This window comes from Dermacentor albipictus, chromosome 2, assembly GCF_038994185.2.
Source record: "Dermacentor albipictus isolate Rhodes 1998 colony chromosome 2, USDA_Dalb.pri_finalv2, whole genome shotgun sequence".
Taxonomy (NCBI): Eukaryota; Metazoa; Arthropoda; class Arachnida; order Ixodida; family Ixodidae; genus Dermacentor; species Dermacentor albipictus.
In genome coordinates this window covers 207,060,516-207,076,313 of record NC_091822.1, presented here as the reverse complement: position 1 = coordinate 207,076,313, position 15,798 = coordinate 207,060,516, and the positions used below count along the sequence as shown (strand labels likewise).

At 44.4% G+C, this 15,798-nt stretch overlaps 2 protein-coding genes across 6 annotated transcripts in view; both read left to right on the top strand.

Moving 5' to 3' along the window:
- LOC135903404 (tRNA wybutosine-synthesizing protein 5-like) overlaps positions 1-13,977 on the top strand; it is a 35,902-nt gene extending 21,925 nt beyond the window's left edge. For all 3 annotated transcript variants that reach the window (XM_065433725.1, XM_065433723.1, XM_065433724.1), the window contains 3 exons: positions 13,326-13,413; positions 13,507-13,623; positions 13,685-13,977. In XM_065433725.1, coding sequence (XP_065289797.1) covers positions 13,326-13,413; positions 13,507-13,623; positions 13,685-13,932 — 453 coding nt within the window. In that variant the 3' untranslated portion in view covers positions 13,933-13,977. The remainder of the gene's footprint in view (positions 1-13,325; positions 13,414-13,506; positions 13,624-13,684) is intronic.
- Positions 13,978-14,458: 481 nt separating this feature from the next.
- The window catches only part of Cdc42 (Cell division cycle 42), a 54,499-nt gene continuing 53,159 nt past the window's right edge, over positions 14,459-15,798 (top strand). The window contains exons 1-3 of one of the 3 annotated variants that reach the window (XM_065433726.1): positions 14,459-14,565; positions 15,224-15,276; positions 15,342-15,461. In XM_065433726.1, coding sequence (XP_065289798.1) covers positions 15,357-15,461 — 105 coding nt within the window. In that variant the 5' untranslated portion in view covers positions 14,459-14,565; positions 15,224-15,276; positions 15,342-15,356. Of the gene's footprint in view, positions 14,566-14,621; positions 15,020-15,100; positions 15,121-15,223; positions 15,277-15,341; positions 15,462-15,798 lie in introns of those variants that run through there. The other 2 variants (XM_065433727.1, XM_065433728.1) reach the window with 2 other exon arrangements.

The window sequence follows — 15,798 nt, the reverse complement described above, 5'->3', positions numbered from 1 at the left end:
TTATCTTCAATTATTTGTTGGAACATTAAACCTAAAGTCCTGCATAGCCTGGCTGCATTGCACCTCTCAGGATGGAGGTGGGCTCTCATTTTACCTTGCCAGTGTGCAAATTGTGTCTGTACATGACAGCCTGCGTAAACGAGCTCCATGAGATCTCATTTACTGCAGGGACCATATTCTGAAATGATCACTTTTGGCGACACTATCGCCTTGGCCATGCCTTTGCCATTGGCCAAGACGATAGTGTTGCCAAAAGTGATCATTTCAGAATATGGCCCCTGCAGTAATTGGCAATTGGGCTCATTGACTGTTTTAGCAACATTGGATGTGCTGATTGGCTGGTTGAGCACTACTTCATCCGATTTTACTCAACCAACCAGTCAGGGCATGCCATCAGGTGATTAGTATCGCCGAAATGGGTTGTTTCAGAATAAGTCCTCAGTGCTTTCATAGAGCACACAGCAGAACAGAAAGAAACAGTCATAACTTTTAACAACATTTATTTCTGAAAGACATGCTTATATGCAAAAAACAACCACATGACATTCACATATTGAAGCTGAAATTTTCATAGCCCCAGAATTAAAAGACTACTAAAATTACAACTGCTAGTGCTATGTGATGATATTGCCATGGCATGCACTCAAGAGCAATACTATAAACCTGTGACTTCCAAATTCTTTCTGAAAAAAAAAAAGGCTTTATGCTGAGGACAAAAACAAGGTCATGAGTTTGATTCCTGTCCATATTTTCGTGAAGGCATAATGTTAGTACAAAAGAAATTAGTCGCACCTTGAAATCTGAATATCGTGTATTTGAATATAACCAATTGATATAACAATTGTATATGACCAATCGACAGGTATATTTCATATGCTAAGACGAAAGTTGACTCTAGGAAATGGGCCATTAGGATGCTCACACATTTTCTCAACATTGCTGTCTGCAGTGCATTGGTTGAATAATGTCGCGACGTGACAGCTTTGCACCTACAACAAAAATAGGCGCAGTCTATCTTGTCTTTCGAGCACGATGTAGCCAAAACATTAACCAGATATATAGCCCAAATCAAAATAGTACTAGAGCATAGGGTATGAAAGTAGACCAGCAGCTCCAGAGACCAGACCAGCCTAGTTGCCTGACTCATGCGCCAATCATTGGGAGCACATTAAGGAACCCCATATGACGAAAATTAATCTGGAGTTATTGACTAGAATGTGTCCTCAAAGTCCCAGTGGTGCTTCTGAATGTTAAAGCCTATTGATAATAAAAATATATTGTCACATCTGACATATTTAATGTATTGTGATGGAGGCGAGACGTAGGTGAAGGATATAATCACAAAATATTTACAAAAAAAGCTAGGGCAAGAAAAAATGTCTGATACTGCCCTTGTTGCAAGCATTCTCATTGTCGTCTTGATTGCTCTGCCAAACCTTGCTTCAACTATGTACTGATCGCTCTGTAACATCACCCTCCGTTGGCGGAAGCGCCGTCCTGGTGCTTGCTACAAAGGTGAAGAGCTAGAAGGGCAATAGGGCTTCAGCCGGGAAATGTGAACAACATCAATTGGTAGCGAGGAGGTCAAAGAAGCAGGGCCCAGGGGTATAATCTCGTAATTGATGTCACCCAGTTGATGCAGCACCTTGTAGGGTCCGGTGTAACGTGGAGGAGCTTCATTGATGAGCCAATGCGGTGCCATGGTGACCATAAGAGGACCAGAGAGTCAGGCACGAAGTGCACACTTCTGTGTTGGCTGTTATAGCAGGACTTTTGGGAGTCTTGTGAAGCAAATAGTCAGTCATGGGCAAGTTGGCGAGCTGCATGGGCTCGACCAATGACGTCGCTGGTGTATTCAGTAAGCGAGTGAGGAGCTGGCAGAAGGAGAGTCTCGAATGGCAATGTGGGATGTTGGCCAAACAGTAAATAATACGGTGAATATCCAGTAGTGTCAATACATACAAATTGTATGCGGAGGTAAGAAATGATAACGTGCTTTCCTAGTCACAGTGATCACATGAAACATACATGGCCAGCATCTCGGTTACCGTCCGGTTCAGGCGCTCGGACACTCCATTCGTCTGTGGATGATAAGCTGTGGTGAGCTTATGTTCACTGCAGCAGGCACAAAGGACGTCATCTACTACTCATGAGAGGAAACGCCTCCCGCGATTGGTGAGGAGCTGCTGAGGGGGGCCATGATGTAGAATTATGTCGTGGAGGAGAAAGTCAGTGACGTCTGTAGAACAGCTTGGTGGCAATGCCTTGGTGATTGTGAAGCGCATGGCATAGTCTGTCACAACCGCAACCCATTTATTTCCCAGGATGGACGTAGGGAAAAGGCCTAGAAGGTTCTACATGCTCTGCATGCAGGCTCTGAAGAATGGCTCTGCAGGAATATCAGTAGGTTGTAGCTGGCCTGCAGGCAGCACTTAAGGGCGCTTGTGGTGTGGGCAGCATTCACAAGCAACAACATAGCACCACACAAAACGGTACATGCCAGGCCAGAAAAACCAATGCCGGATGCAGGCTTATGTACACGACACACCTAGGTGACTGGCAGTTAGTATATCATGAAGCTGGTGAAGAATGCTGGAGAGTAGATGGCGAGGTAGGATAAGCAGAAGCTCTGGGCCATCTGAGCTGAGATTGCGACAGTACAGGATGTTGTCGTGTAGCCCAAACAGGCGAACAGAATGGTCTGGTGATGGAGTGGTTAGACAATCGATGATTAGCCATAAAGACATGTCTCGTCTCTGTTCAGTAGGGATATCATCCAAAGCAAGAATGGACAGTATACAGGCGTCTGAGTCGGGGTCAATGAGGTCGGGAGCATCGACAGGGTGGAGTGACAACCAATCTGTGTCTTGGTGCAATCGTTCAGATTTGTAGTGCACAACAAAGGAGTATTCTTGGAGCCATAGTGCCCAGCGGCTGAGACATCCAGACGGATCCTTGAGCGACGAGAGCCAGCAGAGGGCATGATGGCTTGTAATCACAGAAAAGGTCTGGCCAAACAAGTAAGGTCTAAGTTTGGTGATGGCCCACACTAAAGCCAGGCACTCACGTTCAGTGATGGGAAAGTTCGGTTCAGACGATGAAAGAAGGCAACTGGCATAGGCGATGACATGTTTCTTGCTGTGCTGTTTTTGGCCAAGGACAACCGCAATTCCATGACCACTGGCATTGATGAAAAGTTCTGTAGCCGATGAGGGGTCGAAATGGACCAGTATTGGTAGTGTCATGAGTGGACGAATGAGGGCAAAAAACAAATGCTTGTTCGGGTCCCCACACGAAAGGAACATCCTTCTATAATAGTTCAGTGAGAGGGCATGTGATGTCCGTTAAGTTCCATAACAAAGCGACGAAAGTAGGAACATAATCCTACGAAACTCTGGACGTCTTTGACTGAGCAGGGTATGGGAAATTGTTGCACTGCTTGCATCTTGTCGGGGTATGGTTGAACACTGGTGGCACTGACAAGGCGACCAAGCATAATTATTTGCCGTCGCCTAAAACTGCACTTGGCAGAGTTCAGCTGAAGATTGGCTTGACGGAAGATGGCAAGTATGGCCAATAAACGAGTGAGGTGGGTGTCAAACATAGGCGAGTTGGCAGTGCCATTGTCTCAGCAGCACAGACAGATGGACCACTAATATACCCGCTGCAGACAGTCTATCGTACATTTGAAAGTTGCTGGGGCATTACACAGTCCGAACGGCATGACATTGAATTGGTACAGGCCATCTGCCATAATAAGTGCAGTTTTTTTGTGGTCTATAGGGTTGACTGAAACCTTCCACTGGCTGGACCGAAGGTCGATGGATAAAAAATATTGGGCTCCATGAAGACATTCGAGGGCGTCATGTATGCAAGGCGAAGGGTAGACGTCTTAATGGGTTACTTTGTTCAAACTGTGATAACCAATGCAGAAACACCAGCCGCCATCCTTCTTTTTCACAGGAACTAAAGGGGATAGCCCACGGTCTAAATGAAGGTTCGATGATGTCTTTTGTAATGATTTTGTTGACCTCATTCTGGATGACTTGTGTTTGTGATGGGATACGCAATATAGATGCCAGTGTATAGGGTTGGTGTCACCAGTGTTGATTTGATGAGTCGTGACAGATGTTTGGCCTAGAGGGCGACCATCAAAATCAAACGTCACAATAGGACGCCAGAACATGGTAGAAATCTTGAGCTTGTGCTTGTGTCACATTGGGAGCGATCATCTTGTTAATGTTGTCGAGAGACGAAGGAGCAAAATTGGTGGAGCAAGAAAGCGGTGAAACGTCTGTATCCAAAGCGGCAATCTTGCAGGGATCAAGCACGGAAATGGTGGCCAGTGACATGCGTTGCCAGAGAAGAGGAATGACCACTATATTGTCAGCAATGGAAACAATCGTGTGAGCAAGGGCGACATCGTGGGCTAGCAGAATGTGAATAATCGGAAACAAGACATAGTCGCCATTGGGAATATAATGTGAAGACGTCAAAGTAACATATGTAGTAGCTTGAAGCGGCAAGTGAACATGACGGTGAGAGCGTAAGTGTCGTGGTATGTTGGCTGGTATATCGGGAAGAGCTGAAACTGAAGAGCACCTGTCGCACTATCAATGAGGGCAGAATGACTGGACAAAAAATCTAAGCCGAGGATTAGGTCGTGGGGGCACTTATCAATGACGTCAAATTGGACTGAAGTGGTATGACCAGCAATGCAGATGCGGGCGGTGCACACCTCAAGAATGACAGGAGTCCCTCCATCAGCGACGTGGAGTATGCGGGAGGCGGCAGGTGTGAGGACTTTATGAAGGCGACGATGAAGACCTGCACTCATCGCAGAGATGTGTGCACCAGTGTCAATGAGCACAGAAATGGTGACGCTATCAACATTAATGTCTAGCCATCATGACCGTTAAAGTGGCAGGCGCTGACGTAGGCGGTGTGTCTTCCGCCATTGCAGACGGATATCCAACACGAAAACCGCTGCGGAGTTCTGTTGTGAGGTGTGATGTACCCCGCACCTGCACCAAAGTGTGACGGAGGCAAGATGTAGGTGAAGGATATGTTTACAAAACACATACAAAGAAAGCTAGAGCAAAAGAAGGTGTCTGAACTGGCCCACGTACAAATGTCCTCATCGTCATCTTCATCGCTCTGCCAAACCTCGTGTTCATTTATGTATTGATCTCTCCGCAGAAATCAGAATTGTTTATATACAATCCGAAACACTTAAGGTGCAAGGCACCATCGGAGATCAAAATTAAGGTGGCGGGTAAAGAGGTACCAATAGTAGAGCAAATTAGAATCTTGGGCCTGATTCTCCAGTCACACGGCTACAATGGCGAGACCCTCAAGAGGCTGCAGAATCACGCATTACAGACCCTGAGCCTAATTAGGCGGGTGGCCAGCAAAGGTCGAGGGCTAAAGGAAAAAAATTTATTTAAGCTAATACAGGCGTACATATTCAGCCGGGTGAGCTATGCAACGCCATATCTCGATTTGAAAGTGGTGGAAAGAGAAAAGATTGATTCTCTAATGAGAAAATGCGTAAAACGAGCGCTGGGACTGCCCATGTGTACATCAACAGAGAGACTGATGGCTCTAGGAGTGCACAACACATGGGCAGAACTGGCGGAAGCGGTGCGAACCTCTCAAATTGAGAGACTTAGCACCACGAAGACTGGAAGAGCCATATTGGCCAAAGTTGGAATAAACCCGGACAGAGGCCCCACCCAAAAGGTGGAAGTAGATAGGGAAATTAGAAAAAATCTGATTATCCCCCCTCTGCCAAAAAACATGCACCCGGAACATAACAAAGACAGGAGGCATAAACGAGCCGAAGCATTAAAAATTAGATTCGGTAATATCTCGGAGCATGAGGTGGCCTATGTAGACGCGGCGGGAGGTAGCGGCAGTTTTACGGTGGCAACGGCCGTCAGCGGCCGGGGTATTCCCGTGACTGCTGTCACTCTGCGCGGGCGCAACATAGAAGTTGCCGAGGAAATTGCGATCGCATTAGCTTGCGCTGGAACGGACGCGAAATTTGTGATCAGTGACAGCAAAACTGCCATACAAAATTTTAGCAAGGGAAGGATCTCGCCCTTAGCGGCCAGAATCCTAGGCCAGAGAAAGCTAGATAGAAAAATTCAAATAATTTGGACTCCGGCGCATGAAGCCGTCCCCGGCAACGAGGCGGCCCACGAGCTGGCTCGAGATCTCTACCGCCGAGCCGCTACGGGGCCCCTCGATGACCGAGGGAGCGGAGAGCGCATGCTAAAATATGGGGAGATCACGCAGCATTATAGATTGGCTCGTAGACTGGTATCCCCGCCAGACCCAAAATTAAACAACAGACAAGCAGTCGCGTGGAGACGACTACAAACTTATACATATCCGCACCCGGTTATGGCGAACCACATGTTCCCCGAGGCCAGGAGCGATAAATGTAATCTTTGTGGGGCGAGAGGGACCCTCGACCACATAATATGGGAATGTCCGTACTCTCCCGGGGGAACGCACAAAATAGATAGTAGAGACACCTGGGAGACCCTGCTGCGCAGCTCGGACCCTGAGCTCCAGCTCCGGCTCGTCCAACTGGCCGAAGAGGCTGCTGGGACCCAAGACCTCCCAGCCTGCATCTGAGGCGGCGGCACTCGCCCCCTGACCTGTGCGTCGGGGGGTGGGTAGATCACCTTTTTCCGTTGGACATTAAAGTTTATTCTATCTATCTATCTATCCGTAACATCATCCCAATTATATACATCTCAAATAATAAAATATGCTCTAAAGAAACAGGCATGGTAGCAAATTGGAAGTTTCTGTTTTGAATAGCTGTCAGTATACATGACAGTAAAATGAACGCAAACCTCAAAATAGCAGGCACGAATGCTTGTGTTTGATTGAGCTGAGGTGTGCCAGTGGCTAGCAAAACAAAACAGTTTGAGATTTTAAGGTGGCTGTCTGCAACTGGCATTATGCTGCATAGTGGCCACTGTATGTTAGAATGGTGCCATCATACAGTCACAATGCAGGGCCAGATTCAGGTGTGCCTACCTTAGCGAAGGGGAGGGGGGGAGGGGGTGCAGGGTTTCATAATGCAGTTGGGGCGGGTTGTGCAACTAACCATATGTCTGTAACCATCATCATCAGCAGCCCATTTTATGTCCACTGCAGGACATAGAATGGGCTGCAGTGGATCGGATGGGCTGCGATCTCCAATTACCCCTGTCCTGCACCAACCGATTCCAGCTATCGCCCGCGAATTTCCTAATTTCAGCGCTCCACTTTCTCTTCTGCCATCCTCGACTACGTTTCCCTTCTCTTGGTACCCATTCTGTTCTCCTAATGGTCCAATGGTTATCTAACCTCCGCATTACATGACCTGCCCAGCTCCATTTTTTTCTCTTAATGTCAATTAGAATATCGGCTATACCCAATTTGCTCTCTGATCCAACCTGCTCTCTATCTGTCTCTTAACATTATGCCTAGTATTCTTCGTTCCATCGCTCTTTGTGCGGTCCTTAACTTGTTCTCAAGCTTCTTTGTCAGTCTCCTATTCTCTGCCCCATATGTCAGCACTGGTAAAATGCACTGATTGTACACCTTCCTTTTCAATGATAATGGTAAGCTTCCAGTCAAGGAACTGACAATGTCTGCCGTATGTGATCCAACCCATTTTTATTCTTCTATGAATTTCCTTCTCATGATCAGGGTTCATTGTGATTAATAGACCTAGGTAAATGCCCTCCTTCACAGACTCTAGAGGCTGACTGGCAATCATGAACTCTTGTTCCTTTGCCTGGCTATTCATTATTATCTTTGTCTTCTGCATATTAATCTTCAACCCCACTCTTGCACTCTCTCTGTTAGGGTCCTCAATCATTTGTTGTAACTCGTCTGCAGTATTGCTGAATAGAACAATGTCATCAGCAAACTGAAGGTAGCTGAGATATTCGCCGTCGATCGTTATTCCTAAGCCTTCCCAGTTTAGTAGCTTGAACACTTCTTCCAAGCATGTATGAGAGAGATTGTGTCTCCTTGTCTGACCCCTTTCTTTACAGGTATCTTCCCACTTTTCTTGTGTGGAATTAAGGTGGCTGTGGAATCTCTGTAGATATTTTCCACGGTATTTACGTAATCGGTCTGTACTCCTTGATTATGCAATCCCTCTGACTGCCGGTATCTCTACTGAATCAAATGCTTCTTCGTAATCTATGAAAGCCATCTAGAGAGGCTTATTGTACTCTGCAGATTTCTCGATAACCTGGTTATTGACATGGATGTGATTCATTGTAGAGTAACCTTTCCTGAAGCCAGCCTGCTCCCTTGGTTGACTAAGGTCCAGTGTTGTCCTTATTCTATTGGAGATTGTTTTGGTGACTATTTTATATAATACATCTTATGTATAATACATTTTATATAATTAGTCTCCCTTTTTGTGGATTAATATAATGTTTGCATTCTTTCAGTTGTCTGGGACCCTTGCAGTCAGTAGACACTTTGTATAGAGAACCACCAGTTTTCCAAGTATTATGTCTTCTCCATGTTTTATTAAAGTGGCTGTTATTCCATCTTTTCCTGCCACTCGTCCTTGTTTCATGTCTTGCAAGGCCCTTCTGACCTCATTGCCAGTTATAGGAGGAGTTTCTGTATCCTGTTCATTACTACTTCGAATGGAGGCATTCTGACTCCTCTGGGTACTGTACAGGTCAGTATAGAATTATTCCGCTGCTTTACTATACCTTCAAAATTGCTGATGATATTACCCTGCTTATCTTTAAGTGGTGCATACATCTTTGTTTGTCCTATGCCAAGTTTCCTTCTCACTGATTTCAGGCTGCGTCTATTTTTTTCGGCTTATTCGGTCTTTCCCACGTTATAATTTCGAATATCGCTTATTTTCATCTTGTTGATCAGTTTTGACAGTTCCCTGAATTCTATTATCTCTTGAATTGGACACTTTCATTTTTTGTCATTTGTTTATTAGGTCCTTTGTTACTTGGGATAGCTTGCCTACTGGTTGCCTTGGTGCCTTGCCTCCCACTTCAATTGCTGCCTCTGAAGCCAACCTAGTTACGGTTTCATTCATTAGCTCTATGTCATCATCATCTCTCTGTTTTAGGGCTGCATACTTGTTTGCAAGTACCAGCCTGAATATGTCTGCTTTTACCCTTACTGCCTCTAGGTTGACCTGTTTCTTCTTGACCAATTTTACTCCTTCTCTCTTTAAATTGAGGTGAATCCTAGCCCTCACTAATCTGTGATCACTGCACTTTACCCTACCTATCACTTCTACATCCTGCACTATGCTGGGATTGGCAGAAAGTATGAAATCAATTTCATTTCTTGTTTCACGATTAGGGCTTTTCCAGGTCCGCTTTCTGTTGCTATGCTTCTCGAAAAAGGCGTTCATTATTCGCAGCTTTTCCCTTTTTGCAAATTCTGCCAGCATCTCTCCTCTAGCGTTGCTAGAATCCATGCCGTAGTTGCCAATTGCTTGTTCACCAGCTTGCTTTTCGCCCACTTTTTCATTGAAGTCGCCCATTACTACAATATACTGAGTTTGCACTTTTCTCATCGCTAATTCAACATCTTCATAAAACTCGTCTATTTCGTCATCATTGTGGCTGAATGTTGGAGAATAGGCTTGTACTACCTTTAATCCATACCTCTTATTAAGTTGGATTACGACTACTGCTACCCTCTCATTAATGGTGTAGAATTCTTCAATGTTGCCCGCTATGTCCTTATAGATTAGGAATCCTACCTCGTATTGCTTCGTATCTGGGAGACCTCTATAGCAGAGGACATGGCCGTTAGTCAGCAGTGTATAAGCTTCACCAGTTCTTCTAATCTCACTCACTAAGGCCAATGATATCCTAAACAATGTCTGACAGTTCCTCAAAGAATCCTGCAAAGCTATCCTCACTCGACAGATTTCGGATGTTAAAGGTTGTCAGGGCCAGTTTCCATTGGTGGCCTGTCCAGGTCCAGAGAATCTTGGCACACTCTGCTGCATTACAGGTCTGACTGCTGCCTGTCTGACTGGTCAGGTGCTCCGCAGCTGCTGGGGACTGAGGGCCATGGGTTTATTGTAGGAAGCATCCAAAAAGTAATTATTTGTTCTCAGTTACATCCCTTGATGCCATTTTCATTGTCACCTTGCAGACAACCATGTCTGTGGCCAGTTTGAAAACTATTTATTGACACCGGTGGGCATGGTTAAACGTAATAGCACTAAAAGCTAACAACTGTAAGGAGACAGAAAAAGGTGGTTCAGCTCGCACTTACTCTCTTCGCTACCGAAAAAAATATAGGCAAGAAAACAGCAACATTTCATTTGAAATGGTTTCAGAAGTGCAGAGAAAAAGATTGAGAAAATTTTCATTTTCGAACAATACAAATAAGTGTCCACAAATGTGGACATTAGTTGGGAACATGGTAAAAATAAAGGCAACAATTTTACCCTTGCAAGCACAGGAAAACATTGCATTTTATGCACAAAACTCACGACTTTGCTTTGCAATCTTTGTTCCTGCATCACATTGCATTTGCAATTTTACAAAATTCGGGGAAGTGGTCAAAACCATTTTCTTTTGTTGTCGTCAGAGCTAAGCTGGTCTGGTCTCTGGAGTTGCTGGTCTACTTTCGTGCCTTTGTTTCCTAGTACTATTTCGATTTGGGTTATACAGGGTGTTTCAGTGAACACTTTCAAAAATCTTTAAAAGTTGCCTGTGGTAAATATCACAATTCCAGTTCATGAGCTGGTCTACACGAAGCGGTGGACAGTACTTGCAAAAAAAATTGAAATGCAAAATCGACTAACTAATAAAACATTCACTAATGAAGTTTTTAACTAACTACATTATGGCCCATATTGCAATTTACACATTCTAGCCATGGAGTTCGCAAGACGGATCCACTTGGAACGAATCTTCAACATGACACCACTTTCGATATATAAATTCCAGAACTTTGCAGAGAAATGCATTGGCATTCCAGTTAATTTGTTAACAAAATGTTGTTTCATGCACTGAAGCACACAAATAACTGGAACGCCAGTGCATTTCTCCACAACGTTCGGAAATTTGTATCTCGAAACTGGTGCAATCCTGAGAATTCGTTCCAAGTGCCTTGTGAAGTCCACTGCTATAATTTGTAAATTACAATATGGGTCATAAGATATGTAGATAGCTAAAAGTTAATTAGTGAATTCTTGTTAATTAGGCAATTTTGCATTTCAATTTTTTGTGCAAGTAGTGTCTGCCGCTTCGAGTAGACCAGCTCATAAACTAGAAGCTATCTGCCACAGTCAACCTTTAAAAAATTTTGAAAGTGTTTGCTGAAACACCCTGTATATCTGGTTAATGTTCTGGCTACATCCTGCTTGAAAGACAAGAGAGACTGCACCTCTTTTTGTTGTAGGTGCAAAGCTGTCATATTGCCATGGTATTCAACCCATGCATTGCAGACTGCAATGTCGACAAAATGTGTGAGCATCCTGATGACCCATTTCCTAGAGTTGACCTTCGTCCTAGCATATAATATGTACCTGTTGATTGGTTATGTTCTGATACACTTCCCAGGTGCGGCAGTAATTTTTTTTTTCATGTCATCCTTCGACCAGTACTTGCATGAAGACATGAGGTCTATTCTGACAGCACTGGAAAAGGAATTTATGCCTTTGTTATCTTTAGATTTGACCAGACACACATTTCTGTTCTCACACATGAGGGAGGTCAGTTCTCCACGGCTTACTTTGCTGTTCATTGGGAAGGCTTACAGCAGTACCCTCATTGTGGTTTGGATTTACTCTTCGACGCACGAATCTTTTTCTCTTGAAGTAAGCAACCAAAATCTTCAATGCAGTAAAATATTGATTTGTGAAAATATGCGACTGCTGCGTAGTTGTCTCCACATGCTGTTTTAACACCGCTCCGCCTAGGCCACTGGCTTTCATGTTATCAGCGAGGACTGTACCTTTCCCAGTGTATATAAAGAAAACCAAGCACTAACACATCTGGGGAGGAAATCCGTGAAACACGGAAAAAAATGCACGAAATCTACACACCTACAACTTATGCCCACAAACGGGGCACCAAGTGCTCTACGTTCACAACTTCTGTGCACAAACATGGATAAGCTTTGAACATGTCTGATTTTGGCTTTTAGCAGACAGAAATTGGACAAATAGGAAAACTTTAAAAATTGCATCCTTCCTATACAAAAGCCTAAATTAACCCGCCATGTCACGTGTAAAAATTAGTATCAGGTCCACTCGGACATTTCATATTTATTTTTATCCTTTTTTTTCTCCCACTCTCTTCTGGAATCTTTTAATCCCATTCCCCATCCCTATACAGAGTAGCATGCCAGCGGTTATATACGCGCCGGCAAAATTCTCTGTTCTTCTAATAAAGAGCCCTCTCTCTCTCTGGCTTTTAGCATGTTGGAACTTTGCTTAGTGATTCACAAAGGACAGTGCCATAAACTTTACCTGCTGTGTTCCATATACAAGAAATATTGCGAAAATTGGAAAAGCTTACGCATTGGTCAACATGCATTGTGCAAGTTGGTCGTCGCCAGTTTGTTTGTTTTATATGGAAGAGGAAGAAAAAAACTTAGTAGTATATCAGGTGCTGAAGGTGACTTGTGCTGCCCTCTTTTGGAGCATGAGTAAAGCGCACTCTGTGCGACGAAAGACAGGAGTTTCAATGACACTGAATGGTTTCCATATCTATTGATACTGAAAGGTGACTCATACCGATATGGACTCCTAACATAGCTGTGCGGAGTAAGGGAGCATGTGTCTTCGAGTCAAGGAGGGAGAAGGGAAGCCTCCCTTCTTGCTGTCGCGTTGATGGCCCTGCATACTTAAACAGCCTACTCTCTGAAGAGGCAAAATTGGAAGTGGGGAGGAAGCGATCAGCTTGCTTCCACAAAGGCGGTGGTTGCGTTAGCCAGCTTCGTGCCTAACAAAAGGTAGAAGTGAGGGGTGCTTTGCTCGCCACGGACAGCGTTGAACACCACAGCGGCTCAGTGGCTTAAAAAAATTCCATGTGCCAACAAATCGCTGTTGAGGGAGGTGGAACTGGTGTGGGATGGATTAGTTAGTGGCCTTGGGAGTGCCCCCCCCCCCCGGATCCGCCACTGTCGCCGTGTGGGTGGCTACCCATTAACAGTGAGCCATGCTGTTTAACACAGCTGCCAGTCTGAACCTGCAAATGGGGCCTGCTATGCTATATTAAGTTATTATGCATGCAGTTTCAATTTAGGCTCAGTGTGTTGCAGAAATGAAAGCTTTTATTTTTTCGTTTTTGCAGGTAATGGACAATTTTCTAATTCAAGTTAAAGGCAAAAAGAAGGCTGTACTGTTCCACCCAAATGACTTTGAGTATCTTTACATACGAGGCAAGTTGCAGAAGTTGATCACAGAGCCTGTTTGTGTTAAGTTTTTATCATGCCAAGCTGTGTGATATTTGATATTTTGCATATATTTTCCAGGTGACAAATCTCGTGTTTTGGATGTAGAGTGTCCAGACCTAGAAAAATTCCCCAAGTTTAAAAAAGCTACACGCTATGAAGCTACACTGAATTCTGGTGACATATTATTCATACCAGGTAATCTCTGTTGTGAATAAGCTCATGCTATCATTCTTTATTTGTGCCTATCTCATTACAGCATTGTGGTTTCATAACATGACTGCTCTGGACTTTGGAATTGCTGTCAATGTATTCTGGAGAAACCTGGATGCAAGTTTGTATGACAAGAATGATCCCTATGGGAACAAGGACCTGATTCCTGCTGCCAAAGCCCTCGCTTCGGTGGAAAGAGCAACAAAAGAGTTGCAACTGCTTCCGTTTGATTGCCAACAGTTCTATGCGCTGAAAATGATTTCACAAATTAAAGAAACCTTTAATTTGTCTTAATGTGGCAATTTCAGCAACGGAGGAATAAATGATGTCTCATATGCATTTGGAGTTTTTCTTTGCTGTGGCGCTATTGTTAATTGTGAACTAAATGATTTGCAGGTCCAACCTTACAATACAAAGTTTTAATGGCTGCGAATATGTACTACGAGCATGAGCGTACAACCTATCGCGAGGTCGAGTAGCCCGAAGCAACTGATATATTTTCTGCATCGACGATACAGTCATAAGCAGTTTACAATGACGTGTTCAAGTAGAAAAGTATTGAACCAAGCACTGAACCGCTTTTCAACTGCCAACCGTGCGAGCTCACAGGGTTTGATTTCCCGCGCACTATCGCTACCACCGTTTATACGTGATCGCTACCATTGCGGCTGCCGATAGACCAATCATCTTTATACAAAGTAACCGTTATAGAAGTGGAAAATTGAGTAGCTGTAGGCGCTGTGTGGCTTTAATGTGTAGGTGTTAAGTGTTTGTAGATAATATTTTTGTTTTTAACATTGGTGAAACCACTGGTGGAACTTGTCTCGTGAACACAGGAAGCGGATGTGACGCCTATCCACTAGTTACGCCCAGTACGGCGAGGTTGTGGAGGCCGGGCGAGAAATAAATCGGCTATCTCTCCCGAAGGTGGGTTTCTTTATGCATTTGGCTCACAGATTTGTTAACAGAGCGCGCTTGCAGGCGTTGTTTGCAGCAGCAAATTGCTGCCAAACATTGTCAAGATTCCTTTGCCGTTATTGACAAAGCTGACAAGATGGCGGTGTGCCGTAGAAGTGCGCTTCATAAGAGTTGTCCTACTAGGCCTAAAATTACCTGCTAGTTTGTCGAAAAGCTGCAAACTGCACAAACCCCGCAGATTCTGCCGTGCGTGAAGTCGATCGAGAATCCGAACAGAAGTTGTGGGCAGCGGCGTTCTGGGGCTGTGTTGCCGTTCCGCCTCGAACAAATGCTGCGATTAAGCGTGACAGGAGGAGTGGATGATTGCGAGCTTTTCCCGTAGCGGATGCGACCTTATTCGCACCTCGTAGCAGGACACATGGTGGTGTTATTTCTTCGAGAGCGTCGCCCACTCTGTGCGGAGGTGTGCTGGCATTCGTCCGCGATTGACGTTTTCGTCTTTCGTTTGGAGCGCTTGTTTGCTGTCGATGACATTATTCATTCTGTTGTGCGCGTAATTGGAGGGTTTGTTTCTCGCTCTTTCCTTTTATATATATATATATATATATATATATATATATATATATATATATATATATATATATATATATATATATATTTTTTGCAGTGATTGCGACTTGAACCCCTCCTCCTCCACCTTGGAAAGAGGCAACTTTCCAGGTTTGGACAACGCATTGACCGTTTGCCTTGCGGCACGCACTATCAATTATTCGCTCCTGTTTCAGGGACAGTGGCGAAAAATGCAAACCATCAAGTGTGTTGTGGTAGGTGACGGTGCTGTTGGTAAAACATGTTTGCTGATTTCGTACACAACAAACAAGTTTCCATCAGAATACGTCCCAACGGTGAGTAACGCTTCCCCGTGGCTAGTCTGATTTTGCGCTCAGTTGTGGCTATCAGATGAATGACACATGCGGCAGATAAAACGAAGCAGCGGTCGTGGTAACGGTCATGTACCATAGTTTGTGACTGCATAAAGTGGCTTATAATTGACGTGTAAAAAGTTGGCTGTTTTTAATGGAACCACGACGTACATCTCTAGTATAAGCAGTGCTCTTTGAAGTTATGTAATCTTGAGCAGCACTCCTCTCTTTAAGAAAGGTAATGCTTCGCTAGGAAAAGCAATGTTATGGTGTGTCAGCTTTACTTCATAGGTCAAGGGTCAAGGGGAATTTTCTGGCT